Source organism: Eucalyptus grandis, chromosome 2, assembly GCF_016545825.1.
Source record: "Eucalyptus grandis isolate ANBG69807.140 chromosome 2, ASM1654582v1, whole genome shotgun sequence".
Taxonomy (NCBI): Eukaryota; Viridiplantae; Streptophyta; class Magnoliopsida; order Myrtales; family Myrtaceae; genus Eucalyptus; species Eucalyptus grandis.
Window position 1 is genome coordinate 41584201 of NC_052613.1, and position 11824 is coordinate 41596024.

Here is an 11824-nt window from a genome sequence, read left to right on the forward strand (position 1 = left end):
ATGGAGACTACTTCAATAACTAAATAAATGAAAAAGGGAAGGAAAGGAGAAATAGGAAACAAGACAGAAAGGGGTAATGTTTTTGCTTCGGCAACACCCCTAACCACCAAGGGAGAAAACGGTGGTGGCATCTTTATCCATCTTCGTGAAAACAACAGACCCCGATTTCAAATCATGTGGAAACACCGGGGATCTCCCCAATTACTAAGTGTGCCCTTCAAGCAAAGTTGAATCGGATAGAATTGGAGGCGCCCCAATCAAAAAAGAAAAAGAAAAAAAAAAAAGAAAGATCGATGAAAAAATTTGAGAAAAAGAAATTGAGAGAGAAGAAGAAGAAGGGGCAGCAAAACGACACGAAACTGTGTCGCTTCAGATTTATTCTTTCCGCAAACGTTGTCCGAGAGCGGGGCCCACCTCCACTTCAACCGCACCAACCCACAGAGCCCTGCCACGTGGGCAGCCCATCGATTTACGCAATGATTTTTCTTTTTCGTTTTTCTTTTTCTTTTTTTTTTGGCCTCTTTTCCCCCACCCCCACCACCCCCCACTGATTCTCGATGTGTGTGCATGAGCCGGCCCAGACAGGGCGGGCCCACCGATCGGAGCTTTGATTGGACCGAGATGGGGCCCAAAAGGGCATTGCAACTGGCAAACATTCCTTCACTATGACAAAAGCCTCGTTGGCTTTCCCCCACAAAAAAAAAAAAAAGAAAAAAGAAAAAAACGAAGACGAAAAAGCATAAAGGAAAAACCCCCCGCTTCCCCACCCGAGCCAAATTCATCCTGTAAATTCAATTCATGTACATCAATCTCATCTTAACCGTCGATTCCAATCGATTTTTCCGTTTAACATAAATTCAGCAGGACTTTACAGCTCGAATTGAATATGAAACGATAAGCTTTTCATTTACTTCGAAGGACTATATAGATGTTTTGGTGAATACATGAGATGTCGTACAAAAGACGCGGAGCGAAACCCGAATGATCGAATTGGGGGATGGAGGGACCGACGATGGACAAGTGGAAAAGGGAAGGGGGCAAAGAGAACAAAAGAGCGAACAGGAGAAGAGGGGGGACAAAGTGGAAGGATGTTGATCCCCATCAAGGCCCCTAAAGTTTCGAAAAGAGAAAAAATAGGGAGTGTACCCATTTTGACTTTTGCCCATTTGCCTCATCATGTCCCATTGATTGTCCAGTTTTTGGACCTTTCAAAGGCCATGTTTCTTTTGCAATTAACCTCCTCCTCCTCCTCATTCTCAATCACTGTCTTTTCTCTCCCCTTTTCTTTTTCTGATTTTCCTTTCCCCCACTTCCCCTTGTTTTTTTTTTTTTTCGAAAAAATAAGTTGACCCACTCGAGGGAAAAAGTGAAAATTATGGTGAATCCTTTGAATCCATGCTGTGGCCATATTTAATTATTCATTTTACCTTAGTTGTTGGGGGTTGTTAGTTGCGAAAATAATCATTTCACCACATGGTGGAAAGGTTAAGGAGAGACCCTTATTCTACCCTTAGACCAGTTAAATGACTTCGCGTTAGTAATACAAAGAATTCATCCGGTTCGACGCCCTAGAAAATCATGAAACTTTTAGATTTTAGTTTTTCGAAAAGACACATAAGACTAGTGGAGTTTAATAAAAATGAATTGATATACCATGTTGTATATTTAAAATGGTCAAATTCATATGGGGATGTTGACCGGTGCCACTTCTCTTTACCTTTAGCTTTTCCACAAAAAGTTGCTCATCGGCTAAACATGAAACCACACAATTAAATTAATCTTCTTTTCTTTTCTTTTTTTTATGTGGATTAGTGGCGCCTGGTAATCCGGTGAGGCGGAATCCATACAAGCACGGCCTTTTTCGATTTCGGGGTTTTTAATATTGTCACGGTGTCGCATAAAAAATGCACAATCATTGGACCCGAAAAGATTAATTTTAACTTGATCGGCGAAAATAACATTATCTTATACGCCCCCTTCTTTGTTGCTTGCGATGCAATGCAGAATCTCAGTGCCTGCTTCCCTTTTCCTCTTCTTTATTTCATTCATATTGAATTTTTTCTTATTTGTTTTTTCTGGGTTTGCTTCTGAAATGAATTAGCTTGGAGAATTCTTTAAATGGGGAAAAGAGAGAGAAAAGGGATAAATGAGAATTAGAATTAAAGTAAAATTAAAATAAGGAGAAGGGGAGATGCTTTTTCTATGTAATTTGGGGGGCGAGTTTTGTGGGAGGCATGTGAGGCCTGCTTCGCTTTTAGCGCATGCCAAAAAGCGCAGGCGAAGATGGCGAGCCGCTGCATCGGTCGATTTTATTATTTCACGACATTGCATTATCGATTTTGGTGAATTTTTGGGTGGGAGATTTCGTCACTGTTTTTGGCAGCTGACCCGACAATCTTTGACCGGCCAAATGTGGACTAAACCGTGCTTTTGGAGAGGGGGGAAGGGCTGATGAAGTGGGTTTATTTCTCCACGCCCGCAAAGCGAATGCGAAAAGTTTGAGAGTGAGTGTAGAGTAAAAATAGAATAGGAATGACAAAAAAATAAAAAATCTCATTTATGGGCTTAGATATTCTTGTTTTGTGAGGATCCTACTTGGCAAAATGATTTATCATGGGTTTTGCGTAGTCTATATAATTGTCAATAAAGGAATCGTGACCGTTCAGAGTATTCCCTTATAGACTCGAATTGCGTGAAACAAACTCAAGCCATTGCCACTGCTGGAAAGCATGAGAAGCGAGTGTTATGTGGGACGGTTAATGTGCTAATCGAAATACTTGTTTTTAAAACCGTTATGAGATAATAATCTGTCAAATTTAACTGGATTACTTGTGATTTTAGAATCCCGCGTGCCTTGTATGATCCTTGGCTCAGGATCCTAATACTCACGAGAATATTGGTGATTTAAACAGGGCAATTTGCAACACCATCATATTTCGATACACGAGACAAGATGTATTACTTGATCTATGGATACAAATGTAAAATTGAGTGGATAAAAGGGGAAGAATGTCACATCATGCACTAGCTAACAATATTCGATAAATGAATAGTTTGATTAATCATATCAATTACTACACCGCGTTAAGAGAAGTTCCATAAATATCATACGCTCAAAATGTCGCTTTTCAATCATCTCAAAAGAAGAAGAAGAAGGGCATTTCACATATGCAAAAAGGAAAATTGATGAAATAACGAAGAAAAAAAAGTATAAAGTAACGTGCATGAAGTTGATGACTCCATAGAAAGTGTCTGACCAAGGCGGTCATGCGCCGATGGACGGACGGCGCCGGAAGAGACCCGGAGTATATGTATGCATGTACTTTCGATTCATGCACATTCCCCTTTTTCCTTGTTTCTTTTTTATTTTATATTTCGGGGTTACATGCGAGTGGTAATAAATGAGATAATTGGTCCGGAATTAAGAAACCGCCCCGTAGGAAAGCCAAGGTCCAAGGACAATTGGTCCCCTCCCTTCCCATAGGGTTTTTATAAGCTTGTGTCCTTTGCTTGCGTTTGGAGAATCTCGAGACTCCCATCCCTTTCTCATTCTCATGTCTTTTTCTAATTTCCCCTCCCCCTCTTTTAAGAAGAATATTCTCCTCATTCCGCTTGGTATTGATATGCTTCATTCTCTCTTCTTCTGACCCCCCTCAAAAAAAAAATTATTTTCTTCTCTCTCTCTGTTTTCTTTTTTTCTCCCTTTTGCCACAGCTATTTTCCCCCAAAAACAAATGCCCTGAGAAAAGAAGAGAAGCGAACTTTAGCTGTGCAAAGTTTTTGACTAAGTTGGCCCATCTCACTTTGATTTAGTACCTTATGTTGGGAGCTAATCGAGTTAAATTGCTATCCCTAAGTCTTCGGTCAAGTAGCAAACTGATCCTTTACCGCTATAATGCTTTAGACGGAAGAAGATGAATCTAAGGTTTATTTGAGAACATTAATTAATGAAAATATGATAGTTTATAATAAAAATCCATAATACTGGTAGGGGGAGTGTTTGTAGGGAGTGAGGGTGTAGGCTTAGGGGTAGGATGAAGAAGTAGAGTGATGGCAGACTGTGGGTGGGGGAGGCAGTGGGGGCCTGAGATGTCATTTCAGCAAAAGCTGATGGCTTCAATTGTAAAATGTATATGACCCCTCCTCCTCCTCCTCCCTTCCTTCCCCTCCTTCCCAAGCAATAAAGAGAAAACCTCAGTGCCCTGACTTGACTCTCTTGTCGTTTTGCAAGGAAATGATCTTCTTTTCCCCCCCCTTTTTTTTTTTTTTTTTTTTTTTTTGTAGTCTCTTTCTCTCCTGTAATGACACAAACGCACACCCCTCTCTCTCTGTTCCAGACCCAACACTCACTGTTTCAGCTCAGTCTCACATTTACTTCCCTCTCTCTCTCTCTCTCTTCTCTCTCTCTAGCTGGTGTTCATCTGCTGGACATCTCATTCAAAATCCCTGAATTCTCGCACAAATCTCTCTCGTTCCCCCCCTTTGTCTTTCTTGACTCTCGAGTCATGATTAGGGTTCTCCGTTCTTCTGCTCCTCCTTCTCCTACCTCGCCTTGCATGACATTACCCACCTCTCCATAGCTGCTCCGGATACTGGGCTCTTTCTTCCCAACCAAGAGCCTCGCTTTCTTCTTCTTTCTGTCGTTTGGGAATTCAAAGGAGAGATCTTTGTAGATATAACCTGGCTTAGTTTTCTTTCTTGTTTCGTTTTCTGTCGTCCCTTCCTTTCTTCTTTTAGATGTGAGGCAGCTGGGGCTCTGGGGGGCTTTTTAGCTGGTTATTTTCTTGGGTTCAGTAGGGAAGAGGAGGAGCTGGTTTCGTTTGCTTGTCTTGGAAAAAAGAGGGGAGTTTCGCGAGCGAGTTCAGGAAGAAAAGATAGAGAAGGGGAAAAGAACCGAAAAGTTCGCCTTCAAATCTTGGTAAAAAAGGGTCTTGGATCTTTTTGGCCATTTACAGCAAAAATTCTCTCGAGAGGGACGGTGTGTCTTCGTAGCTCTATCTGCCCGTAACGGCAGTCTAGAGAGAAACGAAGGAAAAAAAGAAGAAAGAGATACGGCACAAGCGTTTGTGCTGTCTGAACGCAGCCAAAAACTGAGTCCTGCTCAAACCCATCTCTTGGTTCTCTTTTTAGAACCCTTCTTCCACAAGCCTTTGCGTAAGACCGCAAAAAGAAAAGAGAAAATTCTGAAGAAGAAGAGTCCAACAAGCTTTCTTTCACAAAGAGAGGGGCTTTCGGGAGACAAGCTTCGACGGAGAAGAGTCTTTAACTTAGCACCAATATAGAGAGCGTCTTCAAGCTCGGGTTTGGTCGAGGGAGAAAGAAATGGCGATGACGATGGTGCCTCACAGGGAGAGCAGCAGTGGAAGCATCAACAAGCACTTGACCGACTCGGGCAAGTACGTGAGGTACACAGCGGAGCAAGTGGAAGCTCTCGAGAGGGTCTATTCAGAATGCCCTAAGCCCAGCTCTCTGCGCAGACAACAGCTGATTCGGGAGTGCCCCATTTTGTCCAACATCGAGCCTAAGCAGATCAAAGTCTGGTTTCAGAATCGCAGGTAAAGCACGGGTTTATGCGTGATGAAGAGAGTTCATTCAAACCAGTCTATTGGGTCGTGCAAAAGAATCGTCTTGTAAGGCCTGTGGTTTATGTCAACAGGTTTTCCTTGGTAATTTTGCGATAAAGGTTGTTGTTTGGCCTACGCAGGTGTCGAGAGAAGCAGAGAAAAGAGGCCTCAAGACTCCAGACGGTGAACAGGAAACTGACGGCCATGAACAAGCTCTTGATGGAGGAGAATGATCGGCTGCAGAAGCAGGTTTCGCAATTGGTATGCGAAAATGGCTACATGCGTCAGCAACTCCATACTGTATGTTCTTACTTCGTGTTTGCTGTGTACTTGGTCTTCTTTGTAGTTAGATCTCTTTCTTTGATCAAAGATCACGGTGAAGGTTAGAGAAACAGATCTTGAAAACTGACTAGCTTGCACTAGAGATGATTCCTCTGTATTATATGACATCTTTGGAAAATAAGACGCTGGAATTGGAATCAAATCTCGAGAGTTTTGCGTTTAGTTTTGCCCAGCCCGTGCTAGTTATCATATGATCGTTGAGAGTGGCTTTTTCCCCCTTTGAATTATAAATGTAGCTAGAGAAAGATCTTTTGGTCTCCAAACACCCATTTCGGTTTGATTTGCTTCTTTCCTTGCTGAATAAACTATTTTATATTTTCCTTTACACAATTTGACACTGCTATTGCGAATGTGTTTGGAATTATTTGCAGACATCGGCTACTACTACCGATGCAAGCTGCGACTCTGTAGTTACTACTCCTCAGCACTCTCTCAGAGATGCAAATAACCCTGCTGGGTAATCCCAACGAATAGTGGACATGGCTTGCTATTTTACCTCAGAATCTGCGATTGTGGACCTAAGATTTATCATTTTCTCGACAGGCTCCTCTCCATTGCGGAGGAGACATTGGCGGAGTTCCTCTCCAAGGCTACAGGAACTGCTGTCGATTGGGTTCAAATGCCTGGGATGAAGGTTGCCATTGCCTATCAGAAAGCTTGATTTCCTTTCACTTCTACTCTCTCTTGTTTCGTGTAGGGATGAAATGTTGTTCCCATAACTCTAAGCATATCTAATAAGATTCGTCAATTGTTGTTTCAGCCTGGTCCGGATTCGGTTGGAATCTTCGCCATTTCACAAAGTTGCAGTGGAGTGGCCGCTCGAGCCTGTGGTCTTGTTAGTTTAGAACCAACCAAGGTAAGTCATACATTGCATCAGGTGAACTTTTGGGCAGTTCTTTTTTGTTAGGTATGTTAAGAAAGATCAGAGTGGCTAATTTTTTATTAACTCGATCTCAAATCTTATTAAATTTCGGCAGATTGTAGAGATCCTCAAAGATCGTACTTCATGGTTCCGGGACTGTCGGAGCCTTGAAGTCTTCACCATGTTTCCTGCCGGAAATGGTGGAACAATCGAACTTGTTTACACGCAGGTGAAAAATCTGGCTTATGCATTTAGTTGATTATGGTGGGGTTTTCTGATTTTTCCTGGCTGTAGTGACCATTTGTTGTATGTTAAACTGCATCAGATTTATGCTCCAACTACTCTGGCTCCTGCGCGAGATTTATGGACTCTCAGATATACCACGACTCTAGAAAATGGCAGTCTTGTGGTAACATTGCCTGCTTGCTGCTTTGTTTTCTTTATTCTTGTTAGGTTTATTTCTTAATCTTCTTATTCCCTTGGTATTCTTGTTCCAAGGTATGTGAGAGATCTCTGTCCGGATCTGGTGCCGGCCCCAACCCAGCTTCAGCAGCTCAATTTGTGAGAGCTGAAATTCTTCCTAGTGGCTATTTGATTCGCCCATGCGAGGGTGGAGGATCAATCATTCACATTGTTGACCACCTCAATCTCGAGGTCTGTAGTTTCTCAAAGATGACTTTTGCCATTCTACTCAAGAAACGAAATTTCTTATTTAGCATCTAATTGCAGGCCTGGAGTGTTCCTGAGGTTCTTCGGCCACTTTATGAATCATCCAAAGTTGTGGCCCAGAGAATTACTATTGCGGTAAGTTCTGTTTGTTGCCAGATGTCACCAACTTAATTATGAATGAAGGTTTATGGTTTTGGAATGGTTTGGGAGAGGCATAGTGGAGAATTGTGGATTAAGAATGTTAGATGGCCATTGATACATTATTAATTTCTGTCAAGGCTCTTCGATACATCCGGCAAATTGCTCAGGAGACGAGTGGGGAGGTGGTTTATGGTTTGGGAAGGCAGCCGGCAGTTTTGAGAACTTTCAGCCAAAGATTGAGCAGGTAGCTATCTTGTGCAACTTAATTTCTTGGATCTTCAGGCTGGTAGCCTATATATTTTGTCTCATTATTCCTATTTTGTCTCATATATATATATATCTGTACTAATCATAATGATGAGTCACTTTGCTAATATTACCTTTCAATGGTCTACTTGTTTTAGAGGCTTTAATGATGCAGTAAATGGATTCAATGACGGTGGGTGGTCATTGATGAATGGTGACGGAGCCGAAGATGTCATGATTGCTGTCACTTTCTCTAAAAAATTGAACACTACATCAAATCCTGCTAATCCCCTTTCATTTGTGGGAGGAATTCTATGTGCCAAAGCTTCCATGTTACTACAAGTAAGTTTGATTCACTGACATCAAAGCATGTTGCATTCATATCTTGATCTATACTTTATTTTGATGTGCGACGTAGGTTTGGACTCCATTGATTAAAAATTTGTCACCAAACATTCAGTTCATAAGATGGAAGGTTAAAACTTATGAATTAGATAGATTGACTAGGACGTTGTTTAGTTGTACTGATGGAGTAACTTCATTTAGTTCTATTACTATCTTTGGTCTTCTTTTTCCCCTTGATGAGTTCACTAGGATGTCTGAACATTTTCTTCCTTTTCCTTTGGTCATTGTTATGCACGAGAGTTGTCATTAAGTATGATGATCAGTTGGCTTTGCCCATCTCCTGATCTGGAAGATGAAAGTATTGAGGAACTCTTATACTTTCTATGAGTCTATTGTATGTTTTGAACTTTTAACTTCACTATAAAGCATTTCACTGATGAAATGTTTTTGCCTGCCAGAATGTCCCTCCTGCTGTGTTGGTTCGGTTTCTGAGGGAGCACCGCTCAGAATGGGCTGATTTCAATGTGGATGCTTATTCTGCGGCATCATTAAAAGCTAGTCCATTTGGCTATCCTGGTATGAGGCCCACAAGATTCACCGGGAGTCAAATCATCATGCCCCTTGGTCACACAATTGAGCACGAAGAGGTACTTTTTAGGATGGATAGGAGGTTCAATATGCCAAACTTCGAGACTGAAAAAGTACTTGTACAAGCTTCTTGTAGTTGAAAACTTCGTCAAGCAACTTATATATACTTAAGTGCTATTCCTGAATGTATCAAGTTCGAATGAAGCAATTGAGATACATAATATTGTTTCAGTTTAGAAGAGCACATAATGTAAGAGGAGCATGGTGAATTACTCAGACAACCTGAAAGGAGCATGGCGAAAACTCAATTTCTTGCTAATTATGGAATGGGATACTTCTAACTATCATTTTCTGATGCAGATGCTTGAAGTTATCCGTCTTGAAGGCCATTCTCTTGCTCAAGAAGATGCTTTTGTATCAAGAGATATTCATCTTTTGCAGGTGCTCTTCTCAGTCCGATGTGGAGTATATATGGATAGAGATCATAGTTTTATCATTCCCGTTTGTTTTAGCTTCTATCTTTTTCATGATATGTTAGTTAAAAGATACCTATAGGCCACAGAAGGCCTTAAAACCCCAAAGAGAAATACATCAGATGTTAGTGTAATTTATCGTAAGTTATTTAACAACGGCCTTATTGTCCTCTTATCTTTACCTATTTTGGGCAGATATGCAGCGGGATAGACGAGAATGCAGTTGGAGTCTGTTCCGAACTTATTTTTGCGCCAATTGATGAAATGTTTCCTGATGATGCTCCACTGCTACCCTCTGGTTTCCGTATCATACCACTGGATTCAAAATCAGTTGAGTTGACCTGAGTTCTACTGAAGTTTTTCAGTTTTGCTCATCTCTAATGAAACCTCTAAACAGATGTTAATGCTAAATCAGCTATTAGTTATCCTAACAGGCACTAATGCTTTCATTGCTGTTCAGTCTGATGTACAGGATTCTCTAACGACAAATCGGACCCTTGATCTGACATCGAGTCTTGAGGTGGGGCCTGCATCAACAAATTGCGTTGGAGATGTTGCGCCAAGCCATGGTGCACGATCTGTTCTGACTATTGCCTTCCAGTTCCCATTTGATGCCAACACACAGGATAATGTGGCAGTCATGGCCAGGCAGTATGTCCGTAGCGTTATTTCGTCTGTGCAGCGGGTTGCAATGGTCATATCTCCATCAGGATTGGGCCCTTCCATTAACCCCAAGCTTTCACAGGGATCTCCAGAAGCTCTAACACTTGCTAACTGGATCTGCCAGAGCTACAGGCATGTTCTGATAATTTGATTGAATTGGTCTTCTTTTGGTGCATCTCACTCTGTGTTTGTTGTGATCTGCCACTCATCAAGCTGATGCTCGACTATCTCTCTCCCTCTTTCATGTGTGCATGTGCATTCAAGAGGAGGAAGAGAGATCAGTGGACCGCCTTACATAGCTAACATACCTTATGTAGAAACTATAGATGCGACACTCAATTCTTCTGTGTCTCTTAACTGATAGGATTTTGTTCTCTGGCAGCTTATATCTGGGAACAGAATTGCTGGGATCTGATTTGCTTGGTGCTGATTCTATGTTGAAGACTCTTTGGAGTCATCAGGATGCCATATTGTGTTGTTCATTGAAGGTATCAAATATCTGTTATTTGTGTTACTAGGAAATTGTTAAAAGTAAATCTCGCCATGTAATAGCAATGACTCATGAAAGTCTTCCTCTTGGTTTGGCAGTCTATTCCAGTTTTCATCTTTGCAAACCAGGCAGGACTTGACATGTTAGAGACCACTTTGGTGGCTTTACAAGATATCACTTTGGATAAGATATTTGACGAGTCAGTCCGCAAAGAATTGTCCCCCGAGTTTGCCAAGTTAATGCAAGAGGTATTTTTATCATTCTTTAAGCTACATGATGATAAGCATTTGGGATGTACGAAAATGTCTAATCTGCTCTGAATTTCATCTCAGGGGTCTGCCTACTTGCCCTCTGGAATTTGCATGTCGACGATGGGGCGACATGTCTCATATGAACAAGCGATCGCGTGGAAGGTCCTTTCTGCGGAGGAGAACACTGTCCACTGCCTCGCTTTCTCTTTCGTGAATTGGTCTTTCGTGTGAGCATAGCCTAATATATTCTTTTTTTGAACGCCCTCTTGCTGCTGTTGAATAGATGTGAAAAAACTAAGAGGGGTTAGGAGTTTTGTCATACTGAAAAAGAAAAGAAAGAACACATCCAATTCCCCAATTTTTTATTTAATGAAAATTTCCATGTGATGTGCATAATCTCTCTTGCCTTTAAGAGGTCGGTCCTTTTGGCGTGGAGCTTCAGGGTGTTGTTTCTAAGGATCCTTGAGGAATGGATCCCCACTCCCTTGATGACCATCTCAGAAAAAAAGAGCAAATATAGCTTTGTTGGTCTTGGTACCTTTTGAATATTTGTGCTACCAATGTTTTGTATGATGGCGAAAGAATTCGAGGAGACCCGACCCGACCCGTCCTAGGATCGGTCCCTCGGGATCGTAGAACTGCACATCCATTCTTTGCTGTCCTTTTCTTGGTCACTGTAGCTAGCAGCACTCGCTCTCTTTTCAAATGATACTCTTAGTACAGTGTGAACTTGATAAGTGATTAGAAAGAAGGTAGCATGAAGCTTTCTTTGTTTTTCCTTCCGGTTCTGCGGCTTTATGTCCTTGTCGGTTGCCGGTGAGAGGCTTTGTATGTCAATGCGAGAATCTTTGTTCAGAAGCCTTTATGATTCCGTTCTTTTGCAGATGTCCAGCAAAGCTGTCCACCATATTTTCCTGAATCCGTCTCACATGCTTTGCTTTATGCAGTCTCGTCTCTTTTTGGTCCTTTTGAAACCTTTTTGGCTGGAACGTGACAATGGTGGCCATGGCTGAGTAATTTACTTCATCTGCTCCTCCTCCAGATTTCAGGCTGAGGCGATCTACCTGCAGATCACTCCTTAAACCCCAGCACAGTCTGCATTAAATACAAAGAAAATTATTTTCCTCTACCCTTGTCCCTCCACCATTCATTGAAATCTTGTACCCTTTTTTCTCTTTCTCGATGCGAAG

The 11824-nt window shown here is 41.6% G+C and overlaps 1 protein-coding gene across 1 annotated transcript; it reads left to right on the top strand.

Moving 5' to 3' along the window:
• The first annotated feature begins 4299 nt into the window (after nucleotides 1-4299).
• LOC104432880 (homeobox-leucine zipper protein REVOLUTA) lies at nucleotides 4300-11180 on the top strand. Its single transcript, XM_010045451.3, has 18 exons — nucleotides 4300-5555; nucleotides 5705-5864; nucleotides 6278-6363; nucleotides 6450-6540; nucleotides 6667-6762; nucleotides 6884-6997; nucleotides 7094-7177; nucleotides 7267-7422; nucleotides 7498-7572; nucleotides 7716-7822; nucleotides 7983-8166; nucleotides 8628-8816; nucleotides 9118-9198; nucleotides 9426-9560; nucleotides 9691-10025; nucleotides 10276-10381; nucleotides 10482-10631; nucleotides 10716-11180. The coding sequence occupies exons 1-18, from the start codon at nucleotides 5323-5325 to the stop codon at nucleotides 10863-10865; spliced, it is 2532 nt and encodes an 843-aa protein (XP_010043753.2). The 5' UTR covers nucleotides 4300-5322; the 3' UTR covers nucleotides 10866-11180.
• The last annotated feature ends 644 nt before the right edge of the window (nucleotides 11181-11824 follow it).